The sequence below is a fragment of the Nuphar pumila genome, chromosome 6 (genome assembly GCF_984573655.1).
Source record: "Nuphar pumila chromosome 6, dmNupPumi1.hap1.1, whole genome shotgun sequence".
Lineage (NCBI taxonomy): Eukaryota > Viridiplantae > Streptophyta > Magnoliopsida > Nymphaeales > Nymphaeaceae > Nuphar > Nuphar pumila.
In genome coordinates, this window is record NC_143254.1 from 127988879 (window position 1) to 128002114 (window position 13236).

Genomic DNA, 13236 nt, shown 5'->3' on the forward strand with positions numbered 1-13236 from the left:
AATAATAATAAATTATTGTGTCGCACGTGTCAAAACCATTAAAATAATTTAAATTGATTATTAAAATTATTTTTGATATTTTTACATTTATTAAAAATTAACCGAATCGAAATTCTGCCCGGCCCAGATACGCACCGATATACTTATAACATTGTGCAGGACCCTTCACCACCATGAGGTAAGCGTCACCATCAGTCAGCCACAGTCTCCAAGCCAACAATAAAATAATTCCCACCACAAAAAGGAACTCTTATCCTCAATATAAACGTTCCCCACAATATTGTGAAAAAGGTTAAAAAAAAAAAAGACCCCACCCAGTAAAAAAGACTGGTTTACAAAGTATACACAAATTATATATGGCATTTTCTTTTATCTATTCCCCTCTTAGAACTTCTTTATATTGAATAAAAGAATTGTATAAATACAGGGGAAAAGTTTCCCTAATCAACAATTGAACGAACCCCAAACAGGGCAGCCATCTCCCGTCTGGATCGCGGCACGTTCGACTCTCTTAGGGGCTGAACAGAGAACACCCAATTCTCAACTTTCATATATATACTTCAGCAGACAGCAATTGATTACAAAACCTGCCCTGCTCCTGCTCCTGCTCCTGCTCCTGCTACTGAACTTCTGAATAATCATATCCACAAACTTTCACATATCTCTGTCTCTACTACTGAACTTCTCAATAATCATATCGACAAACTTTCACATCCCTGTCCCCACCGTGCACATCTTCACATCTGCTGTTTTAGCAATCAGCTGTTCACATTCTTCACTATGGGGTCGATGGATAACCTTCAGAGACACAGAAAGGTACTTGTGCAAAAACTCTTGTATAAGCCACAATAAGATCTCCAAGACTTCTACATCAGTGCCGTGTTGGTAAGCCAAAGTTGTGGAATGATCGAATCCGGCCGTCCCAGCTAGCAGTAACAATCACCAAGTCCCATGCATACGGAGCCATAGCACTGTTGATGCAGGCAGCCTTGAGGCACTTGTACTTATATTTACGCGACCCCACGACTACTGTGCTTGATAGCGGCAGCTTCTCTTCAGGCCATGTGGCTGAGGACCCCTTAAGGAGACCATCAGCAAAGAAGCCATGACCCATCAAGAATCCGTTGGGAGATGATGATATCGGACTGCTTTCACAGGAATCCCAATAGCTCTGGCATCCAATTTCGGAGCTGGCAAGCGAGTCACTTGAACTCCTATATTGGGACTCTAGAAAACTAGACGATATAGTTACAGAGTTTGCAGCTTTTGGGCCACACCAGGCTACTGCAACAGAGACATCGCTAGAAAAAAAGCGTTCACAGGTTCTAATGCTCTTTGAAGGATTGGATATATGAGATTCTTGGGAATCATGGTTCCAGATGTAGACATGAGAATCTTCACTAGCGGAGATAATGTGCCTCCCACTCGAGGTAAATGATGCATATATCTGACTAGATGTATTCTTAAATCCTGAAAATGAAATTGAACTAAATATATAAAATAAAAAGTTTGTAGAGATATGAAAATATGAAAGAGATGAAACAAGGCAACTACCTACCTTTATATTTGGAGACTATGTTGCACTTATCAATTACTCGAACTTGAGAATCAGCAGAAGTGACCATTATTTTTTGTGGCGCATCTGGGTGAAACTGGATGGCAGGAAATAAAAGGAAGCACTCTTAGGTCACAATCAGAGGAGAAAGGCTAAAATAGGAGGGGGGAAACAGTTGATCGGCAGCAAGCAGGACAAACACTTGTAGAATTCGATATAATCAAGAACAAATGCACTACCTGGAAGCCCGTAATTTTTTTGCCTGGTGATTTCTTTTTACCCTGCAGGCAGATTTCGTTTTCCAACTGCAGACGATGACCTAGACCAACCAAGTAGAACAATTTTAGAAAAATGCCTTGTCCTGCTCCAAATAGCGGAATTTGCATAAATAACTTTACATGACAACAACAGTAGGTTGCGAAACATTTATGGCAAATAGACCACTTTCAAAATACTCAGAAACAACAGCTTGTGGACATCATATATTAACATGTTATATAAGTAAATATCAAACAACCAAATGATCAAGAGGATAGCAACAATAGAGTAAAAGAGGAGACTTCACATCAGAGCTCACATCTTGAATTTCTCTATGACTACAAGGATTACTAGCGAACACTAGGAGGGATGCTACAAAGATGATGAATGGAACTTCTGGAGGCAGATAGGCACAACATGGAGAACGGTTAATTTTTAAAGAAAGTTATATTAGTTGAATATGATGTTTTTTAATTCACAGAATTTGCAACGAGTAAGCTATATTTTCTAGAAAGTAATAACTCATTGTTTTGGAAACATGAACTCCCAGCATAAGAGATTTGCAGTTATGTTTAAAGAATCCATGAACTGACAGGATCGGCCAAATCTGTCGGCTTAACTCTCAGGTTCTGGAATTAAAAGGCAGGAAAAGTGAAAAAGAAAAGATGAATAAATGTCACCGATCTTTGCAAGTTAGGCATAACCACTTCCAAAGCGAACAAGTACAGGACAAAAAACCCACCATGACTTCTTCCTGATCATCTAGATAATCCTATGCCAATGGTACCATGAATGATAGTGAAGAGGTATCTGCCCAAGAGTTCTAAATATTCTTGCATGATTTATAAGACGGGAAAAAGTATATGATAAACTGATTCCAGGAAGCAAGCCAAGGCATCATCTCACAAAAGATCAAACTATTAACCTACAGTGGAAGTGTTATGGGCATGAGAAAATCAAGGTAAGCCTGCAAAATACCATATCATGGACAATGCATCCACTCAACTCTCTCATACGGTAACCTAATAACATCTATAATGTTGAAACAAACTAGCACAATGGAAATGCCTTGTGTCATCCTAAAGGCAAAACAATTACATAGAGATCAGAAGAACCAGAGTTTTTTCAAAAACCTAACGGCAACATTGGAATGTCTTCTCATTATTAATAATCATAGCAACAAGTTCTCCCAGGTTAAGTTATAAAACAAAATAGAGCCCAAACAAAAGTTCACACAAAGGAATCAACATGGATAAGAAACTAATTAACAAGAAAAATGTGCATGATCATTTATGTTATACAATGTGGCTAGCTCAAACAGCAGATGTGAGACGCAGACCAAATGGATTAAAGAAAGAAGATAAAAGACAGAAACAAGGATTCTAACGAAATACCTGTTGCATCATAAAAGCGGCAATTTCCTGTCATTGAACCAACTACTGCTGCCTGCACAAAGGAAAGCATTGGACAAGTTAAATGGCCCGCCACAGATTATTACCTTAGAAAATATGAAATCCATAAAAATGTATAACAGAGTAAGCAAGCAGAGATGTAAACCTGTCCATCTGGACTGTAAGAGACTGCAGTGACTATCTCTCGTACATCCGTCCAATCAACAACCTGACAACTAAGAATGGACCAAATACGAACTTTTCCATCAATTGAACCACTGATGAAGTAATTTTCATCAACAGGGTTGAACTGGACAGTGGTCACTGCATCATAAAATACATGGTTCAAATCAAATAGTCAATTTTTTAATATTGAATGAGTTCAACGCCCAAAACAAGTCTCAGAAAGCTATAAACACGGCTAAATTCTGGAGAAGATTAAGACTGAATAAGTACCATAATTATTGTGGGGGAAAACCCTAAGGCATGTATTTGATCCCAGTTGCCATAACCGAACAGTTTTATCCATGGATGATGACAGTAGACACTGCATTAAGTAGTTAACAATACTCTATTATTAAATTATATGGAAAACAGAAGAAAAATAACGGGAAAAGGAAAATAACATAAAATTCGCTTAAGCACAGAATCTAACTGAATAGATTACCTTAGACTGTGACCATGAAAGATCCAATATGTCACTAGTGTGTCCCTGGAACTCGTGAAGTGGCTTTTCTGATAACTGGAAAATCCTGGGAGGGATTATTGCACAAGCAGCGCTTGAGTTTCCCTGGTTGGATTTCCCACCTTTGTATTTGTTGATGGGAGTTAATTCAGCAGAATCGTTCAATGCGAAATATAGGCAAGAAGAGTCTGAACCAAATATATCCACTTCGATAGTCCTTCTAGATTCAACCACCTGCCAAACACGCAGTACACGATCTTCGCCGGCACTGGCGAGATACTTCCCGTCTAAACTGAATTTCATAGTCCAAATCAAACCATCGTGAGCTTGTATCTCTTGCGTTTGATAAACAGCTGAGAACTCCTTACAACTCTTCCTACCATGATGCACCTTAACCGTTTGAAGCCTCCCCATCTCCAGATTCTCATAGTGAGCATCTTGAGCAGTGCTCTGTGAATCTCTTGTCATGGATCTGCACTGCCCTTGTCTTCTACCAAAAACAGCTTTCAAACTCCCCAACCATCCTTTCCTCCTCGACGCCGGCTCATTCGCAGCTCTGCCCGCATTGCTACCCGCGTTGCTACCTTCTTCATTGCTACCCGATTTGCCACCTTCTTCACCATCTCTCCGCATAAGCCTCTGAACAATCGGCGAAAGCCCGAGATGCCGATGGAACTCATCAATGGTCACCAACTGGTCGGAACCCAATTCCCTAATTCTTCCCGAATCCCGATCCTTATCCGCGTCATCGACCACGAATTCGCTACCATCATCAAGATTTCTGATTCTCAACGACGATTCGCCACTACCACCATCAATTCCCTCCGGAGCCGCATCCCTCTGCGAGCTCGGACTCTCATCCAACCAACTCAACCTCGATGACCGGCAGGAGGAGAATTCGCACCCGGAGCCCGAATTCCCCGACTCCGCCGTCCTGCCCTCGTCCACCCTCTCCACGCCCAGCGATTCCGAACCCTCACTGCCGGAACCCGACTCATTTTCCCGCCGACCCAACCCCATCTGGCGGAGAAACCGTTCACGCCGCTCCCGGACGCTGTCCGGCTTCCGAATCCACACATCGAAACCAGATCGATCAAGATCGGGAAGGAAGCAATCCGAACTCCCCAATTCGCAACCCTCCCCGAAATCCGACCCCGAATCCGACGCGGAGGCGATCTCCTCCCTCGAGTCGAAGAACCTCTCTTCTTCTTCTTCCTCCTCCTCCTCCTCCTCCATATTCTCCCTCACTGAAACCCTAGAAAAAATCTCTCATCTCCCCAGAAACCCTAACCTCAAAAATACCAATCAAAACCCGATTCCAAACCGGAAAGAACAATACACCAGGGAAAAAAATTCCAAGACGATATTTCAAGAAGAAGAAGAAGGCACGAAGGAGGAAGGACGGCTAGGATTTTTCAGGAAGCGAAATTCCTGACCTCAGGTTTCCCAGGAAATCACCAAACCCGAGAATCCGCACTCGTCCATTAAAGGGCGCTCCAGGACACCGGAAAATCGACGGCTTCTGCTTTTTCTTCCTTTTCCGTCGTCTCTAGATTTTCCACAGAAAAGGAAGTAGCGGAAATTTAGAGGAGGCGTAATCGAGGGAGGAGACGATCCTTGAGATCTGGGATGAAGAAGAGAAAGGTTGGCCCGAGAATCGAGATTTTGAAGCCAGCGATTACGTTTTTCTTCCCTCCTCTTTTCTTTTTTTCCTGAGAATTTCTTTTACCAGCAGTTTCTTTTCTTTCTTTTTTGCCTTCTAGTATGCTTAGTTGCAGTAAAGTTTCTTGATCATTTTAAATAGTATGGGAAGCGCGCTTCCGAAACGCGCGTTTCTTTTACGCTTCTAAGCAAAAGTACTTCTTTAGGTATAAAAGTGAACTTTCTTGATAGCTAATAAGTGAAATTGATTTTTAGGGTTAACGAATTTTAACTTTTAAATATATGTTTTTTCATTGTAAAATTTACACGCCTGGCAAATATATTATAAAAGGCTTAAATTTTGTTTTAAATAAAAAAACATAAAGTTTAACAAAGTTTTTTCAATACGCTTCCTAAACGGTTCGTATTTCTCGCTTCACGCTTAACGTATCGCTCTGTCTCGGTCAGATTCTTGTTGTGGTAATTATGCTTCCTCCCGTTTTCAGTTGCTAATTTGGTTTTACTTTCTATTTTTCAACTTTTACAGCGGAAGGACGGAAAGGGCATGCACATTTTTTTTATTGACGGTTGTGTTCCTAAATGCACAGTGTAGCCCGTACAACGCGGAGGGTGCAGGCCAGTGTCTCAGTGGCTGGATTGAGGAGAAGTTACTTTTTTGCCCCTGGAGGGACAGGGTGAGGTGCTTTATTTGATAGGGAAAGGTAATGTGAAATTACCAAAATGGGTTTGGTTAATTGATGGCGAGCTGTTGGTTTTGGTGATACTGGATGGGTACGGGCTTGGTTCGGGTCCACAATGGGTTCTTTGGGTCCATGACCATGTGGTTTGTTTGTGGGTTCCATGGCTCCGTGTGACTAAGTAAGCCATGCCAAAAGCCTTGGAGTGTTTGATTGCACGGACAGGACTATGTAAATCATGCTTGTTTCCACACTGTTGATTAGGCAGCATGAAATTATTGTGTGGGAAGGGGATCCTACCCACCTTCAACCTCGGATGGGGGACACCCCCTTCACCCTCTCGGCTGTGGGATGAAGGTCTTACTCTTTTTTTCTTAGCACCGGGCGATTGGAGGGGTGGCCAATTAGTTGGATCTGCTTCTCACCCTAATACATGCTTGTCCTGTGAGAACGTTTTAACTACTCAGACACAGCATGTTGCCCAAGAATCAAAATTAGGGTGGGCACACACACAAATTAAAAAAATAAATAAATTCATCGTCCCCTTAATCAAGCGGAACCTAGAGAAAGAGAATGATGATTAAACAAAAAAAAACATTACTATTCTAACTAAAATTAAGCACTCATTGTTCATGGATTCATGTTTAATGCTAATGGAAAAAGAAGAACACATAAAAACCTTAAAATCATAACTAAACATTCATGTCAATATAAAAAAATTAATCAAAACTTAATTTCAACAAACATCATAAATCATGCATTTATGCTAATTGATAAAAAAAAATCATAATATTCTAACTAAAATTAAGCATTCATTATTCATTAATTCATGTAACGGTGTCAATGGGTTGGGTTTTACTTAGACCAAACCCTATAGGGTTCGGGTATGATGACGAATAAGAAGACCTGATTAAGACACGGGTCGAGACTTGAAAGTCCAATTAATACATGGACTTGTTTTTAGTTTGTGAAATTTTATACCAAATCGAGCCCGACCCAAGTTTTGATTAAGACTCATAATTTTATAATGTAAAAATAATAAAAAATATTATTTTATCAAGTATAGTTAGGGTATGGTTCATATATTTCTTATCGAGTCCAGGTATGGTTTCTCTTATAATACACCCGATTAGACTCCGGTCCGGACCTATACCATAGTCAAAATTATGGTCCAAGTTTGGTTTCATCGGGGTCCGAACCAATCCCAACTTGTTGACACCCTAAATTCATGCCTAATAGTAATTAAATAAAAAAAAACTAAAGCCATAGCTCAATATTTTTGTCATTAAACAACAAAACAAATCCCTAACTCCTAACAAACATCACTTATAGATACATTAATTAAAAAAATAAAACTCCTAAAATAAAAAAACAAAACCCCTAAAATTCTAACTAAAATCAAACTTAAATTCATAGAATCATGTTTAATGTTGATTAAGAAAAAAACAAAAAAAAATACATGTTTAAATATTCATGTCATTTGAAAAATCAAAATAAAAACCTTAAATCTTAACAAAAATTAAAAATTTAAGGGTTTGATAAGTGTAACTAAAATCAAACATTCATTAATAAAATCATATTAATGATAATTATAAAGAAAAAGAACGTACAAAAGAACCCTAAAACTCTAATTAAACATTCATGTTATTTGCAAAAATTCAAATTAGTACCCTAAATCCTAACAAAATCATGCATTTATGCTAATTAAAAATCTATTGATATTTGAAAATCAAACATTCATTACATGCCTAATGTTAATTAGAAAACATAAAAAACTCTAAAAACATAATTAAACATTCATGTTGTTTAAAAAACAAACTAAATCAATAACCAAAATCCTAAAATACATAACGAATTGTGCTAATTAAAAAAAAACAAATATAACCCCTAAAATCAAAACCCTATCAAGTACTCGTTTACGCTTGAAAAAAATGAAAAGAAAAAAAGAGGAAAAGAGGAGGAAGAACCAGCCACCAAGGGTGCGCGTAGAAGAGGAAGAAGAGAGTGTCAGAGGTTCATTGTATTCCATTGGTGGCACTGAACAACGAATAGACCACACGATAATCAGAGAGAAAGGCTTGTGGTGGTTGTGGGGTCGCATGAAGGGCCGAAGAGAGAGTGGGTGCCCCTGTGAGCCTACATTGTGGGGTCGCAGTGCGAGTCGAAGGGTGAGAGAGAGAGAGAGAGAGAGAGAGAGAGAGGGGTTAGGGTATTGGGGAGCTCAAAGGTGATGCCCCTTTGGGTCGGGGTATTTTTGTGGGTTAGGGTGGTCACGTGCACAATGTGGCTCCTCCCCTGATGAAGCCAACTTTCTTATTACTCGTTTGGGGGTGACAGTTAGTATCTCGGCTATGTTGTTCTCTTTGTAATATTACAAAGAGAACTTAATACATCAAGCGTGGACCACTTAACAGGCTGCTTTCATGAGTCGCTCGTTCTATTGTCCCTAGAAAACATGGTTGAGATGCTTCCCTGTCACCCCCAAAGTCTTACACAAGTTAAGTTATTTACTCAGTTTTTTTTTATGTTTTTAGTTTTTGCTCCAAGTAACCTAGACATCATTTCCCCATTAAGGTGTTCCATTGGACACACAAGATGTCATAAGGAACATAAGACTTTAAAAAATGAGTTTTTTATTAAAAAAAATTTTACAATTTAGTTACTTTTAAAGTTTTTTAAATTCAAATAAAACTATTTAAAGATTAAAAAACTTTTTTTGGACAAAAAGAAAAACTGGGTTAGGTAGACCCCTACCAATTATATAACCATACTGTTGGGATTCGAACTTGCAATGTCCCAACACAAGTCGTCGTGTACTAACTGATCTTGCTAGACAAGGGGAGCCCCATTGGTAAAAAAAAATCTTAAGTGACCACAAATTTATGTTTCTAAAAAAATAACTTTATAAATTAAATAAAACATAAATGATTACCAATAAAAATTATAATTAAATAACCTAGGTTTATTTAAACTCTATTTAAGTAGATAGTTCTTATAATGATTGACATCTGCCATTACATAAGAAATTTGGTTGCACAACTATCGCGAATCATTAGAGTTAAAAAAAAATTTAATAAGCAAAAGACAACCTTATTTTATATTAAGTATTATTTAGTGGTAAAAGACATTATTTTTAATCATTTCCATCAAGACTATATAAAAGCTTTATAACCATAAATGATTAAAAACTTAAAAAATAAAATATAAAACAAAAATAAAAGCTTCATTTCCTCCATGCTCTTGCACTATTAATCTCTGTTTTGCATGTTTGTATCATAAAATTTATAAAAAAATCACTCATAAAACATTTTTTTCAAATAAACGCCCTCAAGGCTTATGCCTTGTTTGGATGCTTCGGTACGCCTCACGCCTTTAAAAAACTTGCCCGTGTGTATGCTGTTTGTATTGTGTATATGGAGTGCGGACAGTAGTGACCCATCAAAGTTGTTGTCTGTGCAATCAAACGTCCCATTATGGTAGGCTGTAGCCCACTCTGGTTTGGATTCATAGTTACTCTACGAGAGGGGTCTTGTTGATTGTAACCCTGTTTTGATGTCTACAGTATAAAACTCTAGAGGTAAAAAGGAACAAACCTTACTATACCCACAATTACAGTCAAATCTTTTGATAGTGACAAATCTCATTGATGAGAAAATCTTAGTGAGAAATATCACATCAATGTTTTTTCATTTTTTTTTTTTTGAAAGGCAAACTGGGGTTAGGCGTCCCAACCCAATCATACAATTGGGATTTGAACCTGCAATGTCCCAACACAAGGTGACAGTACACTAGCTGCTTTTACCAGACAAGCGGAGCTCCGTTGGTATCGAGACGAAGTTATTTTTAAAACATCTTTAAAAATATCAACATACATAATAAAACAAATATAAAAGCGTATAAACATAAAAAAAAAAAGGATATAAAAAAAGTAGCAATTCTTAAGAAAAAGTATGTTTTTATGTTCAAGAAATGGTTCACAACTGGGGTGTTCCCATGAGTTTTAGACTATCAGGACAGTTATCGTAGGGACAGCAGGCAGAGCCAATGGGGTTAGGTAGGTCTCTGATCCTAGGGCAGTTTTTTTTTTGGGTAAATATAAAAAAAAATAAAAATAAAAAACTTTAAATTATCATTTAATTGCTTTGTTAAAAAAAGGTAAGGGGTATTTTCATCATTTTAAGAATAAAAAGAGTATAACCAAGAAAATGGCCTACCACTAGGTCAGAAAAACTATGGACATTTGTACCTCAGCCAAAATCATAAAAAGATCTGTCTGTACTTGTCTTTTTCAAGTTGTCATAGTCGTCCGTGGGGCCAAGTGAACGCTGAGGATTGGTCTTCTCTGCCGTAGGGTGTTCTTGACCACCCACCGTACTCGTTTGACATTTTGACCAACCTTACAAAGACTCAACCCAGTTCAGCTTGTAGTTAAGTGGGCTCAATCCGGATGGCACTGGACACCGAGTCATTTTAGGGCGAGTCCTTGTTGGATGGCCTAGTGTTGACTCGAGACCCTTGGTGTCATTCAGACGAGCCAATTTCCTAGTCTCCTGGACTCAACTTTACATTCACTGAGCCAACTAGTTCGGGATGGTCTTGGCAACCAACCACAAGCTAGTCTTGATGGGTTTGCACTGGTCCAAGTCAAGAGTGCATCCTAAATTGGGTCAGGTGGTTTGGGGTTGATCACATGGGTAAAGTTGATTATGAGCTGCCAGCTCAGCAGTGTTTCAATGGAGGGCAAGAGTAAGCCCACGGAGTTTTACGCTGTTAAGACAACGATCATAAGTACGCGAGGCTAGCCCTCTGATCTTGTGGGTGGTTTCTCCTAGGGGTATCAACGGGTCGGGTTTGGTTCTGGCCCAGGTAACCTCGATTTTCAGACATGGTATTGGGTTCGGACCCGAGTCTAATCAAACCCACCATAAGAAAAATCATATACCCAAACCCGATAAGAACTACATGAACCGGACCCAGGCCATACCCGGCAAAATAATATTTCTTTTATCATTTTACATTAAAAATTTGTGAGTCTTAATCCAAACTCGGGTCGGGCCCGAATGTATTATAAAATTTCACAAACTATACCCGGATCCATGTATTAATCGAACCTTCAGGTTAGGACCTGAGTCTTAATGAGGTTTTCTTATTTATCACCATACCCGGACCGGTCCTGATAAACCCAACCCTTTGACAACCCTAGCTTGTTGGGACCTCATCATGCAAGTTGTTTTGACTTAACCTAACTTTTTACATGGGTTCAGCATGGTGGATTAGTGGGAATTGACCTTTCGATAATAAAAAACTTTATTCTTGAGTAGAAGTATAGTGTTGTACTTATACTTGTTTATTTTTGCACGATATATTCACTAGATATTATATATATCCGAACCCATCCTTGCTTGACCCGTACCCGATAAGCTATTTTTTTCAAAAATTCGACCTGACAGATGTGTTCTGCACGATCTATTCACTAGAAATTAACTTTTGGATGAAAAACTTAGTTTTTGAAACCTCAAAAGTTTAAAAAAAATTAGACCTTTGATTTTGAAACCTTATAAAAACTTATTCAAGCATCGAAATCAAATGATCCAAGACCCGATTCCTATGAAAACATGCATGTACAACGCATCTGTAGGGTTAGAAGTTCAAAAAAATACAAAAAAAAAAATCGAAAAAAAAAGCAATCTGGTATGGGCCGGGCATGTAGGCGTCGGGTAGCTTTCCATTTCTCTCTCTCTCTCTCTCTCTCTCTCTCTCTCTATATATATATATATATATATATATATATATATATATAGAGAGAGAGAGAGAGAGAGAAAGAGAGAGAGACGCCGAATGCTTTACTGTAGCACACGGTTGCTATTATAAACTATTTATTAAACAATGGATTGCATAAAATGACAGAAACGTCCGGCATCAGCACCGGGATTCCTTTCACCGGAAAACTTTTCCGTTGATGAGCCAGCCTGCCAGCCGAAAGCTGTAGTCTGTTAAAGAAAGACTCCTTTACAACCACAAAAACCACCCGTCTGTGCTGTAGCTCAGTGCAAATGAGACCCACAGAGGGGTGGGTTTTGTGGTTGTAGACGTAATCTCACCCAGCGTTTGACAGGATCCGCAGTTTGCAGACTTTTGCTTTGGTCAAACCATGAGGTCCTCTCCGCCCACCGAAAAGTACATTCAGCTTAGACCTCCGATCATAGGTTTCGAACTTGTGACGTGTCATCAACTTCGTGACATTTACAAGTTGCCCCTATCAATAAAAGGGTAGGTATTTAATTTTAATATTTAAAAATTGAATTGATTAAACATAAATGTGCTATATATTAAGCACTCATTTGTAAATTTGGATTCATGTGGAAGACCCATAATGATTTTCTTTGTTGGTTCATATCGCTGACCCCAATTGTTTTGGGATGAAGGAGTAGTTGTTGTTGTATTTGTAAATTTGGATTTTTTGGTTATATGCGGTTGGTCCATGAACCGGAACTTTTTTTCGGATTTATAACCCCAAAAAATCACACCTAGCACAAAGACCTGGTCGTACTGGCTCAGCCTGCCAAACCTATGATCGTCATGCCGGCACCATAAAACTCTAAGGGTAGAACCCGTACCCCCGGAGCCTATGTTATGTGCTGGCTTGTGCAGAGGGGAAACACACCCATGAAAATCGAACTTTGACTTGCCTGTCTAGCAGCCAAGGCCTCACTCCACTACGCCAACCCCCCTTGAAGAGGGTTTTGCTTCATCCCAAATGCGTCTAGGAATGGGACCCAGCTGGATAAAAATAGTAAACATAATTTATTTTAAAGAAAATAGCTATGTCACAGTGATTCACAGATTCGAGGATGCAGGATTTAGATTCGACTCAAAAAATAAAAAAAAATGTTAAAAAATGGGAAATGAGGATACGGATTTTTTTTATTTTTAATCAAAAAAATATTTTCTGAATATTTTAACATTAAAAATAGCTTTTTTATTGAAATAAAATTAAAATATAATATA

At 38.6% G+C, this 13236-nt stretch overlaps 1 protein-coding gene across 2 annotated transcripts; it reads right to left on the reverse strand.

Annotated features, from left to right (window-relative positions):
• Positions 1–340: 340 nt before the first annotated feature.
• LOC149836153 (uncharacterized) lies at positions 341–5586 on the reverse strand. 2 transcript variants are annotated; one of them, XM_090009030.1, is made up of 7 exons: positions 3872–5586; positions 3661–3751; positions 3371–3528; positions 3208–3259; positions 1795–1874; positions 1559–1652; positions 341–1470 (listed from the first exon to the last, which is right to left on the reverse strand). In XM_090009030.1, the coding sequence occupies exons 1-7, from the start codon at positions 5123–5125 to the stop codon at positions 872–874; spliced, it is 2328 nt and encodes a 775-aa protein (XP_089865156.1). In that variant the 5' UTR covers positions 5126–5586; the 3' UTR covers positions 341–871. The 2 variants fall into 2 exon arrangements, with proteins under 2 accessions (XP_089865156.1, XP_089865157.1); XM_090009031.1 differs by having other exon boundaries at positions 1148–1487.
• Between the last annotated feature and the right edge of the window lie 7650 nt (positions 5587–13236).